The sequence below is a fragment of the Schistocerca americana genome, chromosome 5 (genome assembly GCF_021461395.2).
Source record: "Schistocerca americana isolate TAMUIC-IGC-003095 chromosome 5, iqSchAmer2.1, whole genome shotgun sequence".
Lineage (NCBI taxonomy): Eukaryota > Metazoa > Arthropoda > Insecta > Orthoptera > Acrididae > Schistocerca > Schistocerca americana.
In genome coordinates, this window is record NC_060123.1 from 765,558,859 (window position 1) to 765,571,889 (window position 13,031).

The 13,031-nt window shown below is 39.2% G+C and overlaps 1 protein-coding gene across 1 annotated transcript in view; it reads left to right on the forward strand.

Annotated features, from left to right (window-relative positions):
• The window catches only part of LOC124616668 (molybdenum cofactor biosynthesis protein 1-like), a 112,600-nt gene that overhangs the window by 59,298 nt on the left and 40,271 nt on the right, over window positions 1–13,031 (forward strand). Inside the window, exon 4 of the mRNA XM_047144997.1 lies at window positions 11,091–11,315. Within this exon, the coding sequence (XP_047000953.1) occupies window positions 11,091–11,315 (225 nt within the window). The remainder of the gene's footprint in view (window positions 1–11,090; window positions 11,316–13,031) is intronic.

Genomic DNA, 13,031 nt, shown 5'->3' on the forward strand with positions numbered 1-13,031 from the left:
GAGCCTCTGACACTTTCTACTGGATCATTTATATTCATTGTAAATGTAACGGTCCTATCACATTTCCTTGGAGTATTCCAGAAATTACCTTTTGATTCTTGTCATCTTTTCTTTGTTGTTGCTATTACTTCCTTGATGAAAATATTAAGGAAGTAAGGTGATAGAAGGCACCCGTCTCTCACTGCCCTTCTGGTTTTCCTTCTTTCATATCCGGTTCAGTACTCTGACTTTTGTATATACTCAAAATCAATCATCTGTCCTTCCACTTTGGACATTACTTTAAGGAATGATGATATAATGGTAATCTGTTTAATAAACAATATTTTAACGATACACTTTGCTTTCCAATCATATAGTGGCTTGATGATGGAATTTGATACTGAAATTAGTAATCATTAGACAAAATAAAAGTGAAGCTATAATAAAAAAAAGTAATATTTTGGATCATGTCAGTTGTTGTTCCAAACAACAGCATGTCAGAAATAGGTTGAAATGGCTCTGAGCACTTTGCGACTTCTGAGGTCATCAGTCACCTAGAACTTAGAACTAATTAAACCTAACTAACCTAAGGACATCACACACATCCATGCCCGAGGCAGGATTCGAACCTGCGAACGTAGCGGTCACTCAGTTCCAGACTGTAGCGCCTAGAACCACACGGCCACTCCGGCTGTCCAGGAATAGGTACTAAATTATTTGTCCGCTGATGACTTCACAGCTTAGAACACTAAAACGCAAATGTTAATTGTTTGTTATGTGCCCTGGTAGAGTTCACAACTGATTACAGTTCACGATTGGTTGTTGGAGATTGGGCGTTACTCACATAGTGTATTTGGTGCACAGTGCAGAAAAAGGCAGTGTCCAGAAAAGTAAACAAATGTAAAGGCAAAAGTTTCATGACAGGATGTTGTGTCACCATACTTGGAAGACAATTATAGCCAAAGACAGAAATTTAAAAGAAACTGGCTCATTTGAGCTGCGGAGACCTAGTTGAGGATTCTCAGTAGATAATTGTTAGCACAGTAGAATTTATAAAGAGACAATGTCAGTTCATGTGAGGGAAGGTTGATTGGTAAGTACCTATCAGCTTTCTCATAAAACTCACAATCTGAAGAATACACATCAAGGAAAAGGTAGAAGTCCAACAGTGACAAATCTAGACAATAATATCGATCATTCAGCAGTTTTGCAAAATCCCCAGTTGTACTTACTTTACTTACTTACTTACTTACTTACTAACTTACTCAGATTTGCTGTGTACCATACAAGGAACTGGTTTCACAGAGTTCACTCGATCAGCTGCCAAGTTCTCACCTTCCTCCAAGTTTGTGTCCATGCATTGAAGATTCATTGCAAAAGTTCCAGATGTTAAAAGGTCTTCCTGTACATCTGTATCTGTCCATTGATTTCCACAACAGTGTTGATTTTGGGATTCTTCCACCTTACATGCGTAGAACATAACCTGCAATCTTCAGTCTTCTTTCAACAATAATTACGTGCAGGCTGTGTAGACCTCGTATTCTCAGCACTTCATCGTTTGTAACTTGGTTGGGTTAACATCTTCAGAATTCGTCTCTAGCATTGTTGGTGAAAAATATGGAGACTGTGTGCTGATTTTACTGATATTTTCCAAGTCTCACACATATAAATGATAAAGGAGTACAGTCAAAGCTTTGTTGACATATTACAGACCTAATTACCATATGGACTGATTTTCCAGTTCTGCTGGTGATTTCTGCATCTGTGACCTCATTATTACATATAAAGCTACCGAGATATGGCAATCTGTCAACATCTTGTAGTATCTTCTATTGCACTGTAATCAGGGAAGAGACGAGTAATTTCCACTTACTTTGCACATTCTGTTTGTGCAATTGAAAGGATACCAAATAAATTAAAAGGGTGGTGCACAAAATATGTCAAAACTCAGCTGCAGAAGCAATGAAAAAAAGCATGTCAAAATTTAAAAGAATGCAAAATCTCCAAGATTAGCGATGTTTTACTGAAGCTCGAAACTTAGGGTGGGTTTCAGTGCAAGATGTGTTTAATAGTTCCCATAGTGAAACTTCATTTTGAAATCTGGAAGAAAATCCAAAGAGGTTCTGGTTGCATGTGTAGTACACCAATGGCAAGACACAACCAATACCTTCACTGCTCAATAGCTGTGGTAATGTTACTGATGACAGTGCTACTAAAGCAGGGTTACTAAACACGGATTTCTGAAATTTCTTCACCAAAGACAACAAAGTAAATATTGCAGTATTCAAATCAAGAACAACTGCAACTGTGAGTAACTTAGTAGTAGCTCTCCTCAGTGTAATAAAGCGGTTATGTTTCTTTCAGAGAATGCTGATACAATAGCTCCTTTAGAAATCATATATAGCTGCTCATTTGATAAAGATCCATACCTAGAGACTGAAAAGTTGCACAGGTCACACCAATGCTCAAGAAAGAAAAGAGGAGTAATCTATTAAATAACAGACTCATATCACTAATGTTGATTTGCATTAGGATTTTGGAACATATATTGTGTTTGAATATTATGAATTATCTCAAAGATAATGATTCATTGATAAATAGCCAAGATAGATTCAGAAATATCGACCTTTTAAAACACAGCTAGCTCTTTAGTCACACAAAGTAATAAGTGCTGTCGTCTGGGGATCTCAAATTTATTCCATATTTGTAGATTTCCAGAAGACTTTTTGAAACAGTTCCTCACAAGCATTTTCTAATCATATTGTGTGCCTATGGCGTATTGTCTCAGTTGTGCAACTGGATGTGTGGTTTCCTGTCAGAAAGGTCACAGTTCATAGTAGTTGAAGGAAAATCATCAAGTAAAACAGAAGTGATATCTGAAATTCCTCAAGGAAGTGTTATAGACCACCTGCTGTTGCCGATCTACATTAACAATTTAAGAGAGAATCTGAGCAGTCCTCTTAGATGATGCTATCATTTACAGTCTTGCAAATCATTTACTGTCTTGTAAAGTGATCAGATGATCAAAATGAACTGCAAAATGATTTAGGCTACGTATCCATATGATGCAAAAAGTGGTAACTGACCTTAAATAATAAAAATTGTTATGTCATCCGCATGAGTAGTAAAAGGCATCTACTAAATTTTGGTTACGTGATAATTCACGCAGATCTAAAGGCTGTGAAGTCTACTGAATACTTAGGAATTACATTTACAAATAACTTAAATTGGAATGCTCACATAGATAATGCGGTGGGAAAGCAAACAAAAGACTGTGATTTAATAGTAAAACATTTAGAAGATTAGGATTACTAAAGAGACTATCTACAACTATACTTGTCTGTCCTCTTTTGGAGTATTCTGCATGGTGTGGGATCCTTACCAGATAGGACTGACAGGGGACATCATTTAAAAGTTCAAAGAAGGGCAGCTCATTTTGTATTATTGGCAAACAGGAAAGTGCATGCCACAGATATCACATGTGAATTGGGGTAGCAGTCATTAAAGCAAAAGCAATTTGCTGGAGCAGGTTCTTAAAATTTCAATCATCAACTTTCTCCTCCGAATGTGAAAATATTTTGTTAGAGCCCTCTTACATAGGGAGAAATGATCATTGTAATAAAATAGAGAAATCAGAGCTTGTACGGAAATATTGAAGTGTTTGTTTTTCCTCAAATGCTGTAGGGGAGTGGAATGGTAGATAAATAGGTTGAGGGTGGTTCTCTGAACCCTCTGCCAGCATTTAATTGTGAATTACAGACTAGTCATGCAGATATAGATTATGTAGATAGGCTTTCAATATTGTGCACTGATTCTCTAATTTTATACATTGCTCAAATACTTTCGTGGCGCTTTGGAGTGACCCCTTTAAAATAACACTTTACCAGTGTTCTTAATATGTATTTTGGTAACCAGGTTGATAAGAAGTTACAACAATCCTCTCTTATTACTCCCCAGTTTTGGGTTTTATTAATGAACAAAATCGCCACAGTGTTCCATAACAATTACGGGCTGAAGTTTCCTGCTGATGGAACCAATATGATTTTCTGTGTTTCTGAGCATACAGGTTGTGTACGCTGTTTGGAGTCTGGTGTATGCTGAATCAAATGTTTTTATTGTTGTGATCTTCCATCTGAAGATTGGTTTCATGGAGTTGACCATGCTAGCCTATCCTGTGTGACCCTCTTCACCTCTGCATAACTACTGCAGCGTACAATAACTTGAACTTGCTTACTGCAGTCAGTTTTTGGTCTCCTACAGTTGTTACCCCCATTATATTCACAGAGGACCACATATTGTGGAAATTGCATATTGTAATGTAGGATACAATAATAACGTACGGAAAGTTTCTGTTGAAAATTACGAATTATTTAGGAATAAAGGAGATGGCTCACCAAAAGGCAGAAGCACTGTCTCATCGATAGGCACATGAACAAAAGGTATGTAGAATGAGATTTTCACTGTGCGGTGGAGTGTGCACTGATATGAAAATTTCCTGGCAGATTAAAACTGTGTGCCGGACCAAGAGTCGAACTTGGGACCTTTGCCTTTCATGCGCAAGTGCTCTACCATCTGAGCTATCCATGCACGACTCACAACCCGTACTCACAGCTTTACTTCCACCAGTACCTCGTCTTCTACCTTCCAAACTAAAAGGTACGTTGCTTGGCGAGCTTCCAGAATGCACTTTCTTTTTCTAGCTGTAGGGAAAACATGAGCACGAGCACACTTTCACACACACACACACACACACACACACACACACTCACACACACACACACTCACATGCGCATGCACGTCTCCTTATTTTGTGGTCGCTCAACTGCCAGCTCTTTACTGGCCCACAGTGAGTGTTCTGGAGTGAGGTGGGGCTTTAGAGTGGGGTAGGATGGGGTGGGTTGAGGCAATGTGAGGGATGGAGAGAGATGGGAGGGGTTTGGAGGGAAGCATTTAGTGGCTCGTGGGAGAGTGGGGAGCCATCTGTGGGCTAGCTAGGGGTGCAGGTAGAGGGGTCAGGTGACAGACAGCTGGGTACTCATAGACTAGGGTGTGACGTGAGATAACAGCACACAACTAGCTGATTGCGAGGGGGGGGGAGAGGGGGGGGGAGGGGCGTGTGTGTGTGGGGGGGGGGGGGGGGGGGAGGGGGCTGGGAGTTAACTTGGATTTAGACCAGGAAGCAAAGGATGTGCTGTAAGTATGGCTACGAAAGTTGAGTATTCTTAAATAAGATCAGCTGGTGCCAATGTATTGGAAAGTAACTGGCACACAAAGTGCAATTGTGGCTCCTTTTTCTTTATGAATTTTAAATAGTCTGCAGAGCAAATTGAATTAGGAGGATCAGGCATTTGTGTGGGTCTAGGAAAGTAAATTGTAGGGCCAGATAAAAGGCGCGCAAGACAGGAGGGGTACTACTGCTCATCACTGCTGTATCGTGCTACTAGTACGTGTCTGTGTGAGTGCACCGAGAGTGGTGTTGCCGTACTTGCGTCTTTAAATTGGTCACCGACTGATCATTGCAGGCTGGCTGCTGGAGGCCGTCTCTGGGAGCCAAGCGTGCCGTGTGGTCCCTGCCATGCCATCTGCTGGCGACTTGCACATATGTAAGTGTGGAACAGTGCTGACTGACTCTCTGTGTGATTCTAGTTTGTAATGTGCACATCAGCGTTCTGTGTCTTGTTGAGTCCTTAGAGGCATATAGTTCGGAGGTTATTATTAAAGCCATATTTGTGCGACTTGGATCACACTTCAGTATTACTTGGTTAGTACATCACCACAAACATAAGGACCAGGGATGTACATGCTTTGACAGTTTGCTACGTCTCTTTCTTCTAGGACTGATATGGTAGCTGCCTTGCATTTCTTAATGACTCTGACCTTGTCAACCACAAACCGAATCGTAGTACAGTCATGATTTCCCTGACGAGATTACATGACAGCAGAGACTTGTAAAATTGTGTTACCCATTTCTCTAGCCAGTGAAGATTCATTCTATACCTTCAGATACAGTGTCATGTAGGAGTAGAACAGCAAGAAATACGTAGCTCCTCTAACAGTAATGACAGTTTATCACCTCCCAACACTACATGTGCCAATGTTTCAGTGCATTTTTGAATATGTTTGTTAACAGATTCATCAACACAAGAAAAATTTATGATCTCAGTAGCATCTTATTTCTTAACTCATACTTTACTATTCATCAGAATCTTCATCGCTGCTCTTTAATTCGTCAGAGCTCCCTGCTGTACTTTGTTTTATCTCATAGTCAGAATTAGTTGAAATACCACCTATCGTATTTACTCAAATCTAAGCCGCACTCAAACCTGAAAAATGAGACTCGAAATAAAGGAAGGAAAAAAAAAATTTCCCGAATCTAAGCCGCACCTGAAATTTGAGACTCGAAGTTGAAGGGGAGAGAAAAGTTTTAGGCCGCACCCCCAAATCGAAACAAAGTCAGTCCATTGTAATATGAGACACAATTTAGTTCGAGTGAATGACGATACAGCTACAGTAGTTTGGTTCGAGTCGTAAGCGTAGCACTTAAGCTTTACCAGGTAGCCATTGCTATGCGTCAGGCGCTCCGTCCGTATTTATACTGGTACCCTTCCTTTTTCACGTGCTTCATCTGGTTTGAATCGATTGCTTATTTTGCTTTGATCTGATAAGTGCCATTTTCCTTGTTATAGGCGTTTATGTCACTCTAAGCTGAAAATGCATTACTGTACTGTGTCATGCATTGTTTGTCGCATTCTGATAGTGCGTGTTTGCAGCCTTTCGTCGCTCGCGGCATGGCTTGCTTTTGTGCACGCTACCGCCGCTTACAATTTTTTTAAAAAACAATGAGAGAGAGAAATTGTCTCATTAGCAGAACAATGGCAAGAGACTACTATTTCTTGTTACTTACACTGCTGCTTTCTTTGATAATGGTCAACAAGAACCAAATAATAGACTGCGTATGATAGAACATGTTCTGAACGAGAGTTAGGCGAAAATTTTTCTCCATTTGAAAATCTTTGCGGCCGCTTCTTTAGTACATCAAATTCTGAACAGAAATTAGAGTCATCTTAGATATAAAAATCTAGTCAGTTGCCATGCTTCATTTCTGACTGTATCACTATTAGGCATAAGAATAATACGAATATAAACATGACACGATACGTATATTCTTCCGCATTTGCTGTTGTCTCACTCTAGTTTCGTAGTTTATTAGGCAGACAGGATTTAAATAAGATAGCAGCAAACACGAAAGAATATGTGGCAAAATGTTTATATTCGTATTACTCTTATGATGAAGAGAATACTGCATGTGATTCACATTTCATCAGGTTCCTATTAGCAACCATCTCTTCTCACAGGTAGGAAAACATTCAGAACGTAGAGTTGGCCATATTGACAAACATCCCAAACAGTCTTGCCAGTCGGATTTTCGTAATACATTGAAGTTCTGCTACATTCGAAGATGAACAATACGGAATTTGTATTTACTTCTTTGGATAATGTATGAAAATTGTCTTCCACCTTTTTTTTTTTAATTTATTTACTGACGCAGAGGTTTTGGCGCCAGTATTTATCTTTGTGCCTATGAAGCATGCCTGTGTAGCGCTACATATATTCGACGGCAGAAGTTAGTTGTTTCAGCACCTACTGACATTTTTCAGAACTTCCACTTGCTTTGCACTCGATTCTAAGCCGCAGGCGGTTTTTTGGATTACAAAAACCGGAAAAAAAGTGCGGCTTGGATTTGAGTAAATACTTCTTAAGTATTATCTTTCAAGTCAACACCTGCTAATCTGTGAGACCGAAATGATGAGCCATACTACTCTATTTCACTGTGCCTGTTTGTTTCATTTGTATAACATTTTATTCCATCATAGATGCTGCACTTACAGTTTCATATATGCATTGCAGCAGCAGACACAATAAAAGTAGCAATCAGCAGTGCTTAGTTTGTTGAATGGGTAAAAAATTTGCCATTGTCCCAGTTCCACATATCCCCAAAATTTGATTCTGCCAAATTCTGTACTCTCTGAAATCGAATGTTTAATCCAAAGATGAAAGTGAACAAGTTTGATGCAGTATTGCTAATATTGTTTATTACGCATCTTGCTGAATGAAGAGCATACCGTGTCTTTTCTGAAAGGTTTGGAGAAGTAACGCACATACCAGTTTTCTAAAAACTTACATTGAGATTGTGCTCTCCTTCCTCTTGTACAAATTAGTAGAGCCCTTCGGATTACTCCACAATATGCCTCTTGGCAAGGTGGTAACGACAGTATTATGAAAAGGATAGATTGGCACTCACTGTATAGTGTAGATGTTGTGTTGCTGGCAGGGGGGGGGGGGGGGGGGGGGGGGGAAACACCACCTATTAAACACGTAAGCTTTTGGTGTAAACGCCCCCCCCCCATTCCCACACACACACACACACACACACACACACACACACACACACACACACACACGCGCAAATGCAGATCACACATACATGACCACTGTCTCTGGCTGCTAGGGCCAGACTGGGAGCAACTGCGCATAATGGGAGAAACAACGGTCATGGTGTGTGTGTGTGTGTGTGTGTGTGTGTGTGTGTGTGTGTGTGTGTGTGTGTGTGTGTGTGTGTGTTGTCCACTTTGGAAGAAGACTTTCTGATCGAAAGCTTACTTGTTTAGTAGTCTTTTTGTTGTGCTTGTCTGTGACCTAACATTTCCTGTATACAGTGAATAGCAATGTATCTTTTTTATAATATGGTCATTATTCCAGCCTAGATTTTCTATTGTTTGTTTCCTTTTAATACCTTATAAAGACAGTTACTGACAATTTCTTTTTTTCTTATTGGAGAAAAGTAAAACCATATGGGGGCCAGACGTAGATTGTAAATGAATATGGAATAGAGTATTTTTATTCTCCCTGTATGCAGTGTCAATAACGTCACCTCACACACTTCGTTTCTGGCAGCACCTCCTTCTCAACACATGACTGTCCCCCACCATCTCACCATAGTCTTCAAGTTATATCCTATAGCACTTCTGGGTGGACAAATAGATGAAGGATGTAGTTTAAAACAGTATAACTAAACTTAAAAGTCAAACTGCCCTTTTATAGAGACTGCCATCATTATTTAAACATACTAAACAACATCAAAACAGTCAAAAGAAATTTTTTTTCAAAAGAGCAGAAAATTGTAGTGAAATTCATGAAAGGATTGTTTTAAATTGTTATATCTTAAATCAATAAGTATGTCAGCATTTCCCAGGATTTTCTGGCTTAATTAAGACTAGGTCATGCCACCACAGTGGTCAGACAGTGGACTTGCCTTCGAGAGAACAACGGACCCGAGACCCATCGGGCCACCAAAATTTGGGTTTCCCTTGATTTCCCTAATTGATTTAAGGCAAATGCTGGGATGGTTCCTTTGAAAAAGATGACATTCGGTTGAGGAAGCTAATTTCTGTGGCAGGTCTGATGACACAGTGCTGGTGGAAGCACGAGTATTTCAGAGCACACCAATCATTGCACATTGTTAAACATAGGGCTCTGCTGTAGACAACCCCTGTATGTTCCCATGTTGACAACACTGTTGAATTACAATTTCTGTGGCTCAGGAGCATTGAGATTGGGCAGTGAATCAATAGAAATGTGTCATCTGGTTGAATCATTCGTGTTTCGCATTACACCTGCTTGACGGTTTTGTGCACATACACTGTCAACAGAGTGAATTGGTGCTTGAAAGGTGCACTTTGCTACAGACTTAGGCCAGTGGGAGCAATATTATGCTATGGAGGACATTCACCTGGTCTTCTATGGGTCCTGTGGTAGGAACTGAAGGCTCCATAACAGCTTTGTTCTGTGTGAACATTATTGTGCACTGTCCGCACTCTGTCCCTAATGAAGGTGACATGTTTCAACAATATGACTTTCAGTGTCACGAGGCCAGAATCAAATTCACCCCTTCTGAATCTGATGGAATACATCTGCGATGATATCAGATACCAGTTCTGCACCCAGAAACCACTGATCTCCAATTTATGGGAATTACATGACCTGTGCTTAGACATGCGGTGCTGCATAATGCTGGGAACATACCTCACATAATGTTGGGAACATACCTGAAATTTATTGAACTTGTCCCACACAAAATCACTGCTGTATTGTGTTCCAACAGTGGACAAACACATTATCAAACAGGATGTCATAGTGTTTTGTCTCATCAGTTTATATATTCAATGCTTGAATGAAAGGTGTGCTCTTTTCCTTTTTTCTGCCATTGCGTGTATGTGTCAAGCAGGATGTTCTACCATATGGGCTTGTTTATATGAAGGTTGTCAGTGTTACTACCTGCACAGATACTAAATGCTCCTTTTGTGAAGACCTTTTATCTTGAGAACACTTTTAACTTTGTTTCACAAATGGCAGCACAGTTTCAAGAAAGCTTCATAATTTAATGTAATAGTTAAAATAATACCTTCAGCAAAAGATGTGTGCGTTGGAGTGGGAAAAAGGATTGGAGACGTATGTAGTTTAATTTTCTTAAATTGTTAAGAAGGTTAACAGTTTGGCATGCTAAGATAAATTCCCACATTCTCTAAAAAGAGAGAAAAAGATTAATTTAACAGAATCAGTGAGGTATACAAATATAACAACAGACTTGTAGAACCATTATTTTGTAGGTTAGATTAGATTAGATTCAGCTTTTGTTCCAAGACCCAAAACATGAGATGATTCTCATGGGTGAGTAACATGCCAGAAAGTATAACATAAAAAATATAAAACATTTGAATACCCTGATCATTTGTCAGGAGATTGTCAAACTAGGTGAATACAATACAAACTGTAACAGCTAATATTTTCAGAATTGATACGCTGTCAGACCGAAACATTGTTATGCACTATTCATAAATTTATCAAACAAAAAGTACATAATCTTGACTGTTATGACAAAGTGCTCTCAGAACTGAAATCTAACAGACATTCTTATTTAAGCTGGCCTAACAGCCACTGTTAAGATATTCATGTATAGAGTAGGATGAGTTGCCTATCAAAAAGTCTTTCAAACTCTGTTTAAACCATGCTTTATCTGATACCAAGTTTTTAATGGTGTCTTTCTTCCACAGATAATTTGTGTTGTAATGCAAGGTTTTAATGAAGATGAAGTGTGCAGTTTTGTGGAGTTAACAAAAGAGAAAAATGTTGATGTAAGATTTATCGAGTACATGCCTTTCAGCGGCAACAAATGGAATGATGGGATAATGGTCTCCTTTAGTGAAATGCTCCAAATAATTAGAAAGCAGTGGCCTGATTTTGATCCTCTTCCCAATGGGCCCAATGATACCTCAAAGGTACGTGCAGTATTACATATGAACATACATTGAAAATAATTTAATGTTTATGACTTACTACCGATCACAAGAATACTTCACATCTGCTGGTGGTATGAGAGATGGACTGGTTTAGTTACATATTTCTCATCCCATTCAGTAAGTCTGTCCTGGCCTGGGTTTCTCTGCAGCTTCTTTGCAACTCTCCCCATTTCCTAAACCTTGACAATCCTTTTATTTCTTCCCTTTTCCTTCCCCTTCATTGTTTCTGCCAGAAGAAGAAGCCACTGACTCCAAAAGCTTGCACATTTCCATAACTTTAAGGGGAGTTAGAAGGGGAAAACATTCTTTTTCACTTTTTTGGGTTTTTATCTGATTATAAAATTTGCAATTCTCCAACTAAAATGATATGTATATTACTTATAAACTTGTGTGGGAAGTATTTTATTTTATTTTCTAAAATATAATCTACACCAGTTGAAAATGTTAAAATTTTTACATGCATTACGTCAAGACCTAATAAAATCGGTAATTTTTTATATACAGGGTAGTCCATTGATTGTGACCGGGCCAAATATCTCACGAAATAAGTGTCAAACGAAAAAACTACAAAGAAAGAAATTTGTCTAGCTCGAAGGGGGAAACCAGCTGGCGCAATGGTTGGCCTGCTATAAGGCGCTGCCATAGCTCAAACTGATATCATCTGTGTTTTTTTTTAAATAGGAACCCCATTTTTTATTACATATTCGTGTAATACGTAAAGAAATATGAATGTTTTAGTTGGACCACTTTCTTCGCTTTGTGATAGATGTCGCTGTAATAGTCACAAACATATGTTTCATAATTTTAGACGAACAGTTGGTAACAGGTAGGTTTTTTAAATTAAAATACAGAATGTAGGTACATTTGAACATTTTATTTCGGTTGTTCCAATGTGATACATGTACCTTTGTGAACTTATCATTTCTGAGAACGCATGCTGTTATGGCGTGATTACCTGTGAATACCACATTAATGCAATAAATGCTCAAAATGATTTCTGTCAACCTCAATGCCTTTGGCAATACGTGTAATGACATTCCTCTCAACAGTGAGTAGCTCGCCTTCCGTAATGTTCGCACATGCATTGACAATGCACTGACGCATGTTGTCAGGCATTGTCGGTGGATCACGATATCAAATATCCTTCAACTTTCCCCACAGAAAGAAATCCGGGGATGTCAGATCCAGTGAACGTGCGGGCCATGGTATGGTGCTTTGACGACCAATCCACCTTTCATGAAATATGCTATTCAATACTGCTTCAACCGCACGCAAACTATGTGCCGGACATCCATCATGTTGGAAGTACATCGCCATTCTGTCATGCAGTGAAACATCTTGTAGTAACATTGGTAGAACATTACGCAGAAAATCAGCATACATTGCACCATTTAGATTGCCATCGATAAAATGGGGGCCAATTATCCTTCCTCTCTTAATGCCACACCATACATTAACCTGCCAAGGTCGCTGCTGTTCCACTTGTCGCTGCCATCGTAGATTTTCCGTTGCCCAATAGTGCATATTATGGCGGTTTAGGTTACCGCTGTTGGTGAATGATGCTTCATCGCTAAATAGAACGTATGCAAAAAATCTTTCATCGTCCCGTAATTTCTCTTGTGCCCTGTGGCAGAACTGTACATGACGTTCAAAGTCATCATCATGCAATTCATAGTGCATAGAAATATGGTACGG